Source organism: Corapipo altera, unplaced genomic scaffold (assembly GCF_003945725.1).
Source record: "Corapipo altera isolate COAL_440 unplaced genomic scaffold, ASM394572v1 112, whole genome shotgun sequence".
Lineage (NCBI taxonomy): Eukaryota > Metazoa > Chordata > Aves > Passeriformes > Pipridae > Corapipo > Corapipo altera.
In genome coordinates, this window is record NW_020884899.1 from 9,315,000 (window position 1) to 9,326,459 (window position 11,460).

At 45.4% G+C, this 11,460-nt stretch overlaps 2 protein-coding genes across 2 annotated transcripts; one reads left to right on the forward strand and one right to left on the reverse strand.

Annotated features, from left to right (window-relative positions):
- Nucleotides 1–448: 448 nt before the first annotated feature.
- Nucleotides 449–6,218, forward strand: LRRC42 (leucine rich repeat containing 42). The gene is made up of 7 exons (XM_027649008.1): nucleotides 449–1,009; nucleotides 3,099–3,230; nucleotides 4,294–4,412; nucleotides 4,819–4,907; nucleotides 4,991–5,104; nucleotides 5,262–5,346; nucleotides 5,735–6,218. The coding sequence occupies exons 1-7, from the start codon at nucleotides 537–539 to the stop codon at nucleotides 5,989–5,991; spliced, it is 1,269 nt and encodes a 422-aa protein (XP_027504809.1). The 5' UTR covers nucleotides 449–536; the 3' UTR covers nucleotides 5,992–6,218.
- A 129-nt stretch (nucleotides 6,219–6,347) lies between these two features.
- Nucleotides 6,348–11,454, reverse strand: LDLRAD1 (low density lipoprotein receptor class A domain containing 1). Its single transcript, XM_027649014.1, has 4 exons — nucleotides 11,385–11,454; nucleotides 10,826–10,963; nucleotides 10,170–10,298; nucleotides 6,348–9,436 (listed from the first exon to the last, which is right to left on the reverse strand). Exons 1-4 carry the CDS (start codon nucleotides 11,452–11,454, stop codon nucleotides 9,291–9,293), a joined length of 483 nt encoding a protein of 160 aa, XP_027504815.1. The 3' UTR covers nucleotides 6,348–9,290.
- Between the last annotated feature and the right edge of the window lie 6 nt (nucleotides 11,455–11,460).

The window sequence follows — 11,460 nt, forward strand, 5'->3', positions numbered from 1 at the left end:
GTCCCTCCCCTGCCCCCCGCCATGGCAGCTCTGAGCCCTCCTGCCCACGCCAGAACCCCCCTCACAAACCAGACCCCCGGGCCCCGGCCGGGGAAGGGGCACCAGGAGATGCCCACCCTCCCAGGGCGGGAGGTTCCAGCAGGCTCCATTGCCCAGCTGCAGTCAGACATGTGCCCTCCTCCTCATCCTCCTCCTCCCCCCTCCTGCAGCAGAGCCAGGCCTGGCTGTGGGGGCCACTTCCTACACAGCCACAGCCCCTCTGCCCCTGCCCCTCCCTGTGCGGGGCTGGGATCCATTCCTGGGTGTCTCAGCCAGCCCGGGGTTCAGTTCCCACTTGGCTGGGGTTTGTGGTTTGATGGCATCCAGCTCACACCCCTGCTCCACACAGCCTGCCCTCCTGCCCCTGCAGGGCTACGTGGCTGTGCTCAGGGCTCTAAGGGGAGCTGCCAGGTTTGGGGGCTTCCCTGAGTCGTGTTTTCCTCTGTGGCTATTCTTCACCTGTCTGTGGTTTGTTTTTGCAGAGCTGGTCGAGGGGAATGTCTTACTGTCTCCACTCAGAAAGCCATTTGGATACTGGGCCAATATACGTGCGTGAAAATGGGAAGCTGCATGTGGTAAATCAGGGTGCAGGCGGCATACAGGATGTCACTCCCAAAACAAGACCTTTTAGGCTGTTTTCCAGGAGTTTTTCAGTGGAGCTTTGCATGAACAGGGAGGACGATAGGGCAAGGAGGCAGAGGACTGATCATTTCATCTTCACGTACACTAAGGAGGGGAACCTCCGCTACTCGGCCAAGTCTCTCTTCAGCCTAGTGCTGGGTTACATTTCTGACAATGTTGATCACGTTGACTCGTTGATTGGTTTCCCAGAGCAGATTGCTGAAAAGCTCTTTTCAGCAGCAGAGGCAAGACAAAAGTTCACAGAGCCAGTGACGGGACTGAGAGCTCTACAGAAGTTTACTGAAGCCTATGGCAGTTTGGTGCTATGTTCATTGTGCTTGCGGAATAGGTAAGTCTGTTCACTGACAAATATTGTCATCTGCCAGGGCTTTTTGCTAGCACACTTCAAGTTTCCCCTAAATTAAATTAAAAATATCTCTTGGGCTTGTAACACCACCCAATTTTAATTAAATGCCCTGAGCCTTATCTGATTCTTCTGCTTGCTTTTTTGTGCCATCTCTTTCCTACAAGTGTAGGTGCTGGTTTCATTCTAAGGTACAAATCTTAGAATGTACAGAGGATTAATAAAGCTTAATCAACAGACTACAGACTACATCTGTGGTTAACTAAGAGGGGATCTTAGTGGAGGATTAAACCTGCAACATTTTTTAACAATAATAATCGGCACTTCCATAGCAATCCACGTGTTTAATGCCTTCTCAGGCATTTCATGGGATGTTTTTGTAATTGCTGTTTAAAAGCATTTCAACGTCCTTAGCTGACTGTAGAGATAAAATACACCCTTGCAAACTGTCTGGGTTTATTTACTGTAGTAAATAAAGCTTTTGCCCTGTCTCATTCTGGGGGCTCAGAAAAAGACAATCTGTAGGTAAGTAACAGGCTTTGAAGTCAGGCAGGTTTTACCTTAGTTTATTGTGGTTCCCATCCCCGTAGTGAATGTGCTTTGACAAGGTCGTGTTTAGAGTCCAGCATTAGTTTTTCTATCTTCTCAATGTCCACTGAAAGTCTTGCCAAGCTTTAAACTGGATTATGTTTTTAAAGCCTTGCTCCTACTGAAGTCTTTCCCAGTAATATAACCAGTCTCTTCCATCTCTACACTTGAAAAAGGGATGGTTTATCCAGTTTAAAATCAAAGTACAGTCATATTCATCTGAAGTGCCAAGGGTGTTCTGAGCACAGTAGGAATGTTTGAGTAGAAGTCAATTATCCTTTGTTTCATCCTTTAAACCTACTTCCTTTTCATCTCTAGCACAGATAATTTTATGGGCTTAATTCAGAAATTAAGCTACTTCTGGCATCTTTTGCCATTACAGAAAGCTGAGTTAAGTATCAAGTCTTTGAAATCCAGGGAGTAAGGCATTAAGGCATTTTCTGATGAATTTTATTTCTAAAAGAGGCCACTCTTCTTTCTCAAGAACTGGCTTGTTCTCTGACTGTATGTACTGCTTTCTGCATAGCCAAATTGCACAGCAGAGGGATTTAGGGGGTATTTTGGTAGGTAAACTTACACTGGGAGGATATTAAGATCCCTTTATTTGCATGGGCAGAGAGGTGTTCTTTGAGGGATCAAATTAGTCAGCACCCCTGAGTTAAGCAGTGAAGATGCTGACCTCGGGGTCTGTCTTGCCATGGGGAATATAAGGTAAATTCAGGAGAGATTAGTGAATTTGGAGCTTGTTTTGCCACAGGGGCAGTAAGAGGTAACTGCAGGGGAGGTATTGACGGCTACGTGCTTATTACTGCATACTCATGCCTGCCATTCTTTAGTGGTTTGTTCCCATCTCTAAACCTCCTACTGAATAGCTCCAGCACAGATGTTTGCGTGGCTGCAGAGTGAATCAGATCAGGGAACCAGCACAGCTAAAAAAAAATAACCTGCTGAGTAACTGCTGCCCGGGCTGTAGGCACAGCTCTGGGTAGTCCTGGACCTTATCTAGTCAAGTATTTTATCGACACATATAAAAAGTAAAATTTTGCCATTTGCCAAGCTGTCCTGAGACATTTGCAGTGGATTTTAAACCTGGGTGAATGTGGGTTTGTCTACACCCTTCCAAGATACAGAGGAACAGCAGTTTGTGAAGTTATTTGTGATAAACTGGGATATCATTTTGCATTATTCTGAAATAATGCAGCAGTGATCTGTAGAGAAGTTCCTAACTGCAATGTTTGCAAGTTGAAGTCTCGTTAGTCCAATATTTTGGATCAAAGCAAAACCACGACACTGATTTAAGGAGAAGACTGGGAATTCAGACATGTTGTGTGCCAACTGCACATAAAAAGGTACTTAATGCAGCTGGCTAATTTCTGTCAATTCTCACATAGATACTTACCAGAAACAACTGCATTATGCTTGTGACATATGAGGATATGCCTTCTTACACGCCTGAGCACTGATAGCTTTTTTTCTCTCTTTGCAGATACCTGGTTATCTCTGAAAAGCTAGAAGAAATTAAATCTTTCCGGGAGCTGACATGTTTGGATCTCTCCTCCTGTAAACTGGGAGATGAACATGAGCTGCTGGAACACCTCACCAAAGAGGCCCTGTCCAGGTACCAATTTCTTGACACACAACTGAAAATGACACTTTCTTTCCTGTCACTAAGCAGTTCAAAGAATCAGGCTGTGACTTTAAAGGGAAGTTTCACAGGCTGCAGTGTGTAAGGTTGAAGATTTTGGTTGTTCATAAAACCTTTTCTTGACGTAAACAAAATACAGAATGTATTGTAAACAAAGCATGAGTGTAAACAAAGCATGAGTGAAAGCACATACTGAATTGTAAAAAGGCCTAAAAATATGCAAGATAATTTACTGTTTCATGTTTTTACATCAACTTTTTATAATTTTCATTGGCCAAGTAGAAACAGTACCTTGGAACAGTTTTACACTTTCATTTCCTTTTTTAAGAGAGAACTTTATCTGCCAAATTTTTAACAAAACCAGTGTTCCAGAGAAAAGATTTCTGCAAGTAGGAGGTTGAATATTTTGTTAATTAACATCTAAATACAATAACATTTTAAATTTTGTTTGATACTGAAGATTGAAAAGTAGGAAAATTTGGAAATCAATAGGCAGAATGACTACTAATTAGGGAGTATTACCCTAAGATTTTCGTGTATTTTGCATCAAGGTTTTGTCTTGAAATGCTCTGGAGAATGTTTTAGTGTGATGTTTTTCCCTGAGTTTTGTTAATCTTTGTTATAATACCTCATTATTTTCTTTAAATCATTGCTGTATCTCTTATCAAATCTGCCCTCTCTCATTTTGCCAAGCATTTTTCTTGGGTTTGAGTGTATTTGAGTTTGGAAGCCTTGGTTTAAAGAACTTCAGGGTATAAAGAACCTTATTGTCTCTGTTAGCAAATATTTGGCTCTAGGATCAGTTTGTCACTGGAGCTCTGGGAGTAGCTGCTCAAGTAGTGTTTCTCTTGAGCCAGCAGGGGCAATAGAGGGATATTTGTTAGTCCCACTAGCCCAGGCTCCTTTCTTACTGCTCTTTACTAACATTACAAAGCAGACTGAAGGGTTGGCACAGGATGACACAGAGTTTTAGGACATTTTGCAAATTTATCTAAAATATTGACCATGAACTATGTGTTTGTATCTCCCCTGCCAGTGTAAAACAGCTTCTCCTGAAAGACAACTCCCTGTCAGACGCCGGCCTTCGCAGGATGACGGCGCCCATCCGCGTGCTGAAAAAGGGGCTGGAGAATCTGCTGGTGTTAGACCTGTCTTGTAAGTGCCTCGTGGTTTCACATTAGAAGCAACCTGTATCCTTTCTGATACAGAATTTACCTTCCTCAGTATTGAAGGAACACAATTAATTTGTTGGTTCCCATGAGCCAAGTACTCAACCCCAGATTTCACTAACAACTTTCCAGAAGGCACTGGCCATACCTGGAGTCTCAGCCACTTGCTACTTGCATAAATATTTTTGATAGGTTGAGACTTGGTATTGTAAATATTTGTATTGCAATCATTGGAGGGGAAAAGTCAGTCTTTGACTTGAAACATACTGGAAAAAAAAAAAAAAAGGCCAACCCCCTTAGTTTCAGTATTAGCTTTTGGAACAAATACTTTCTTGGCATCCTGATCCTTTTTCCACATCATGTAACTTAGCTGACTTTACTTGACCTTACAGGTAACCCTAAAATCACAGATGTGGGAATTGGATATCTTCTTTCTTTCAAGAAATTGAATTGTTTGGACATTTCTGGCACAGGTCTCAAGGTAAAAAAGCATCTACCTAAGTTTCCTGGACAAGTATAATAAATGTTCTTGCCCTCTGACTGCTTTATTTCCCTTTTCCCCAGGATGTTGCTGCTGTTATTAAGCGGATCCAAATGCAGATAGGCCTCGTCCACTCAAAAGTGCCTCTGAAAGAATTTGATCATAGTAACTGCAAAACAGAGGGATGGGCAGAACAGGTAAGGGGGGGTCTTCTAAGTCTGTTTTACTCTCTAGAAATTTGTCTTCCAGAGTACAAAATTGCTGAATAGGAAAGAATAGAGAATGGAGTTGTTTCCAGTGGTATTTCTGTAAAATTTACAAGAAACATTTTAACTCCTTCCAATGTTATTTCAGACAGTTCTGCAATGGGAGCAGGCAGTTATGGAAGCCATCAAGCCACAGGACAACCTGAGATCCAGAACAGCAGCTCTGCGCTTCTGTAAGTTACTGCATGGGAACCACAGAGTGGATTTGTTTCCTTTTCTACAAGGAATTTTTCCATATTTTCTTTTTTTTTTTTAGTTCAAATAGCATCTTGGCTGTGCAATTTCATCCATTTCCATTTGTGTAACTGCATTACAACCTGCTTGAGTTTTTTCATTTGTGTTAGACTGCTGGGTAATTTCAAGTACAGCATGGCAGCACATAACAACTGAGTTTTCTCCTTAAAATCCTGAGTCCAAAATATGTTATTTTTCCCTCTGCACATTTCAGCAGTCAATATTCCAGGTTGGCTTGGCCAAAACTCTTTGCATCAAAACGTGCATTTTACAGCGTAATTCTGTTTTTCCCCAAAATCTAAATTTGATTGTTTTTTTTCCTTGTAGATGGCAAGACACGCAGAATAGAGGAAGTAGTCAAATGCACAGTGGTGGAAGCAGAAACAAAAGCATCTGGAAACTTGCAGTTTTATAAGGAAAAAGTTCAAAATTGCCATTTACCTTTGAAAAAGGAGGTTGCGGGAAGCCACGAATTAAAGAACAATAGAAAAAGAGCTTTGGCTGAACAAGAGAGAGAAAGGACTTCCAAACAGAAGCATCTGTGCCTCACTGTGGAGGACTGGGATTTGTTAAATACCTACTGAGTCAGAGAGAAGTGGGTCTTTTGTTTGTTGTTTTCTTGCTGATGACAGGATTTAGACATTGAGAGGGAGTAACAAAGAAGACCAGTGCTGTTAAATCTGGTTGCTGTGCCATGCTTGTGGGTTAACCTGTGCTTGGGGAGGGGTAGAGACAAGAAGGTTGGTGATACTACTGTATATTTTCAATACATAATAATTTTTTCAAATAAAGGTTTTGTTGTCATCCTTAACCAATTCTTCTGACATAGGTATTATTCATGAAAACAGCTGGTCCTATCCCTGCTCCTCTCCTGCCTCCCAAGGGACAGGAGACAGATCACTGCAGCTCATCTATGCTTGTCAAGAGCCCTGGGGAATTAATACTGCTTCTAGAACGGAAACCTCAGCCTGAAAGCACCAGGCTGTGCTGGTGGAGCTGTGACAGAGGGAGGGAACAGAGAGGGTAAGCACAGGCCTCTGCAGAGGGGTCAGAGGCTGTAACCCCTTGATAACAGTTACTGCAGAAGCCCAAAGTACAACAGAAGTCCTCTTCCTTTCTCATATTAGCCCAGGAAATGAAAGCTGGAACTGTAGAGATTAGGCCTTGAAGTTGTAATATATTCTCTCTTACAACCAAATTCACTGTATTTGGGAACGTTCTGTGGTTTAAAACACATGCAGTGTGCCTGCAATCCACTAACCATACTTCTTCATCTGAAAACATTCAGGGACATTTATAATTCCAATATGAATTATACATATTAGCTGTAAACCCCCTAGATACTTAGACCCATTCTGTGTTGGTCTGTACAGCTGTAATGCCACAGGTAACTGTGTTTATCATTAAATTCCTGCCCTGAGTGTTTCTGTCAAAACTGGATGAGGTGCACAGTGCCTGTGAGTTGGGCACTGCAACCATCATTGTGCTCTTAGGCCTTACAAGGACAAGAACTCACTCCAGGTTTCCTCTACTAGTGCCTATTTAGGGGATATCTTACTTTTACACTGTTGTTTACCATAATTCAACAACAAAAAATCAGCACATCCTTGGAAATCATGAAGAGGCCAAGAAAAGGAACTTCGCCTCAAAAATACGTAAAGAGCAAAACCCCTTTCTCTCTTTGTTATTATTGCTGAATTTTCCTCAAAAAGTGATTATATACACAGAAAGGACTACACACAAATGAAACAGGCATACTTGCATTCAAACCCTACTTTTTTCTTCACAGAAATTCAAGGCTATTAATAGCTCCCACTGACGGCTACATCAGTGCTCTGCTGAGACAAGCAACGGCACAGACTGTGACTCAAAGCAGGGGGGAGGAAGGTGGCTGTGGTGCTCAAGTGCAATCCTCCTCCTGAAGCTGCCTCTGGTACAATGGCCACCATGGAATTTTTGGCCAGCCCTCTCACCACTGGAGATCTGCTAATCTGACCATGGAGAGAGGCACAATTTTTTTTACCAGCTGAGCATAAGGTTTCCTGTATTTTTTTTTAACAGCTGGTTAGTTCAATCCTTAATAACTACAGTTGTTCCGCTATCCATATACAGTTCCCCTCATTAGGGGTGAGATTTTTCTCTCCCTCCTGGGAAAGAAGCTCCTCTTCCCTGAGAAGAAGATGCTGTCCCTGTAGTGCTGCCTCTGAATCACCCCTCCTTGAGCTCTCCTTAAGAGATGCTGCAAGGCTTCCCCAGTGGTTGCTTCAGAACATACTTTGGGGTAACAGGGAACAACAGCAACTACAATAAGCCCAACTTAATTTACCAACCCCAGCCCAGGCTTCTTGAGGCATTAGGTGTTTGTGACTCTCCAGTAAATATGTGCACCTCCATTGCAGGCTTTGATTGAGGCTGGAAGCTCCAAACCTCTCTTCGGAGCCACAGCACTGAAGGCCCTGGGGTAACATTTTACAGGCACAGAGGAAACAAGCCCTCCACCCTGGCCAGGTCTGGAGAGGGACAGGTTAGTAAATAGAGCTTTAAAATCTCCCCATGCAGAGTTTTGCCATCTCATTCCAGGTTAAGTATGAGTCACAATACTGTAAAGCTATTTATAAAAGATCTCTCAGATCTCCAGCTTTATCCCAGCGACAAATGAGAAGCAACTTTCACCATTGATCTGAGTTATGGTGACATGCAGAGTTGCAGATCACAGGACAGAGAGGAAATGAGTGAACAGGGTTTTATTTTTAAATATCTGTGACCTAGGGGGGTGATGGGAAAAAGATTGCCTGATGTTTATTTTGGGCCTAAGAAAGTGCACTCACTGTAAATGTGGGTTTTTCTCAGAGACGATGTTTTAGAGACAGATGAGATTTTCAAAGGAGCGGAGAAGACCACATTTTTCTTAAATTTCAGTGTCATGCCCATACCTATATCCTGAGGCCTGCTGTGAAGGCTTGGCTGCCTGATCCTGCAGTGCTGGCAGCGGAACAAAACAAGGAGCAATCGGATCTGGTGTCATCCCACACCGCCTTGGGAGCAGCACTTGGTTTTCTGCCACTCTCTTCTCTGAGGCTGTGACTTCTTTTTCCTCCCTTCTTTGTCAATTTTGGTGAAACATATCCCAACTCCATGGCTGTTCTCAACCTGCTATGCTGCTGCTCCAAAACTGCACAGCCCTGAGAGAAGTTTATCCACATGCTGGTTCCCTTTCCTGGCTTGCAGGGACAGCTACATGGGCACAGGGACAGTGATTTATCCCCAAAAACCCTGAAACCTCTTCACCTCAGTTTTCCCTGCCATTATGCTCTCCACATTGGCTTTCATGGTTTAAGAAGAGAGCAGGAGGTGGCCTGAGCAGCAGCTCCCCAGGGTATCATCCTCAGCACAGCATTCCCAAGGAAGTGTCCCAGGAGCACCAACACATGGACCTCAAAGCCACCGCTGAAAACATCTGCAGATGTGTTTTGAATGCAAATAGAAGCTTCTCCTCCTGCCTGTGCCTGCAGAGGCAGCAGCATGTCCATACAGGAGAAACCCCTGGCCCAGGGCTGCCCAGACACAATGTCTGTGCTGGCAGCAGCCAATGAAGAGTCCCAGGAGCTGCACAGCATCGAGTGCAAGGCAGTAGAAGCCCATGTAGAAAGTGCTCATCTTCACATGACAGGAGAATCCTTGGAGGTGTCCCATAGTCAGTACCCAGCCTGCAGCATGGGCTGCCGTGTGCCCTTGGTCCCTGTTCAGTGTCACTGTGCTGCTCCTGAGGATTTGCTTTGATTGGAACTTCCCAAGTGGGTGGCGGAGCAGGAGGACAGCAAGGCTCAGAGGTGACAGTGTGGGAAGCACCCTGCTGTCTCCAGCACTGAGGGGTGCCAGGACTTCATGGCCTGCAGACGTACTCGTCCGACCAGCCAAGGCAGTCCTGGATGCCATCCCGGCACAGCCTCCTGGGGATGCAGGAGCAGTACTCGTAGCGCACAGGGATGCAGCTCCACCACTCCCACCCACATGGGGGACAGGAGGCCACTGGGAAAGATGGAAAACAGGGAAATGAAATGCTGAAATGCTTCTGCTGCACTGACCTCCTCCCTCCTTTCTTCCACAGGTAAAACCCTGTCACCCCCCAGCAGAAAAGGCACTGGTGATGACCCTGTGACTGTGAACCCACCAAAGAAGACACCAGCTTTGTGCTACTTGTGGGGGACAACCATGGAGTGTGACATTGTGATGACCTTCACGGCAGACCATCCTGGGAGGAACAATGAGCTGTAATTCTTTTTTTTGTTGTTGTTCGAAACAAGGGAGGTGACTTAGGAACAAACCTGCTGCTCAGGTTTGTTTCAGCAAGAGGGGGATCTAGATGGCTTTGAAGCTGCTGAGGCTCAGCCCTTCCCAGCTCAGAGATGTGCCCATCTCCTGACCAACTACCAAAAGCCAGCTGGAATGGTCACTGCCTATGCATCACAGTGAAACCTGCTCCACATCAGCAAGCCATGGAGGAGGAGCAACTTTTGGGTCTGGGAGCAAATCATGGAGCCTTTGCCACCTCGGCTGCCACTAGGTTTTGATACAGAACCCTTGGCAGCTGGTAGGATGCAACCTGCCTGGTTCATACTCACATCTTATCCCAGCTATTTTGTGTTTTAGTGGAGGATGCCAGCCTCCAGGCATTTCCAGCAGCATCCATGAGCACCATGCCTATACAACTTACTGCAACCCATCAGCAGAATAGACCTGTTGCCCAAGAAGAGAGACTTACAGCTCCCCGACTCGTCAGAGCAGTCTCCGCAGTCGTTCATCCCGTTACACCTCTGATCGGCATAGATCCAGAATCTGGGGTTACTGCAGAGGAAAACCAGGTATCCTGGGAGGCTGTGGGGCAAGTCACCTGCCAGGGTGGACACACAGGACATGCATAACTCCACTGGGCACAGACACTGGCTAAGAGGGAGATGGCAGCCACCAAAGGCTGCTGTCATGGGGGGTCAGTCAGTCCTTCCCTATGCAGTTTCAGGGCAGGAACGATGCCATAGGGAAGCTGTGGTTGGAGAGGGGAAGGGATGCTTGTGGCTGAGCCAGAAGCAGAGTCTGAGTGCCCCAGGCTTCTGCTTTAATCAGTTTTTTCCCAGGGTGACAGGACAATAAATTACCCATGTAGGCATAAAGCTTTACCAGTGGAGGAAAACTGCATCATGGTTTTAAAAAAACCCTAGGAAGATCAGAGGAGCTTGGAGTCTTTGATCCCTGGCACGCCCACTGGGTTTTGGGCAGTGCCATCTCTCAGTATCTGCCCTACAAAGGATCTACCAGGCTTATCTGCTCAGAAGCACAGAACAGGATTAGAGGAACACCGGCTGCTCTGTCTCACAACAGGGAGACTAGTGCAGGGGGGATGGTCACAACAAAACCACTCACCACAGAGCTTCTCCTGCTCATCCTCTCCATTCCTGCAGTTGCTGACTCTGTCACAGACCCAACTGGATGGGATGCAGGTCACTCTGTCATCACACAAGAAGCCTGTCCGGTTACTGGGGTCTGTGCAGAAGCGGTTCACTGAGGGGAAAGCAAGAAATCCTTTACTTTCCAGCATTTTTAAGACACAGATCAGGGGGAATAAAGGGGGATTTCTGAAACTCATTTGTTGTTCTGGAAATAGCCAGGGGCCAGGATTAATCTCTCGTAGGATCACGGAAGAGTGTGAAGACCATACCAATCAATAGTCTGAAGGATGATGGTGTCACCCAGAGTTATCCCAGCCCTATGGAGCAGGACAGTGGACCTGAGGAATGGCTGGAGGCTACTGGGGCTGTGCAAGGCTGACACAGCCCCAAACCACCCTGCTCATCCCTTTCCTTCCTCCTGGTCTGCGCTGGAAAGCATCACTTTCACACATGGTGCTGGACATGAGGGCTGTTCTCATGCAGCATCATTTCTGCCTCCCTTACCAAGAAAATAACAACTCTTGGGATACAACCTGGTGCCCGTGGCAGGAGTCCCAGTGCCACCCCCAAGCCCACAGCAGCCACCACGACGAGCAGTGCCATGGCAGA

Bases quoted from the DNA above. Each gene is read 5' to 3' on its own strand.
- LRRC42 (XM_027649008.1), top strand. From the start codon at position 537: ATGTCTTACTGTCTCCACTCAGAAAGCCATTTGGATACTGGGCCAATA. The intron at 3,231-4,293 runs GTACCAATTTCT...CTCCCCTGCCAG, and splicing joins ACCAAAGAGGCCCTGTCCAG to TGTAAAACAGCTTCTCCTGA. The intron at 4,908-4,990 runs GTAAAAAAGCAT...CCTTTTCCCCAG, and splicing joins TTTCTGGCACAGGTCTCAAG to GATGTTGCTGCTGTTATTAA.
- LDLRAD1 (XM_027649014.1), bottom strand. From the start codon at position 11,454: ATGGCACTGCTCGTCGTGGTGGCTGCTGTGGGCTTGGGGGTGGCACTG. The intron at 10,964-11,384 runs GTTGTATCCCAA...CTTTCCCCTCAG, and splicing joins ACTCCTGCCACGGGCACCAG to TGAACCGCTTCTGCACAGAC. The intron at 10,299-10,825 runs GTGAGTGGTTTT...CCACCCTGGCAG, and splicing joins TGAGCAGGAGAAGCTCTGTG to GTGACTTGCCCCACAGCCTC.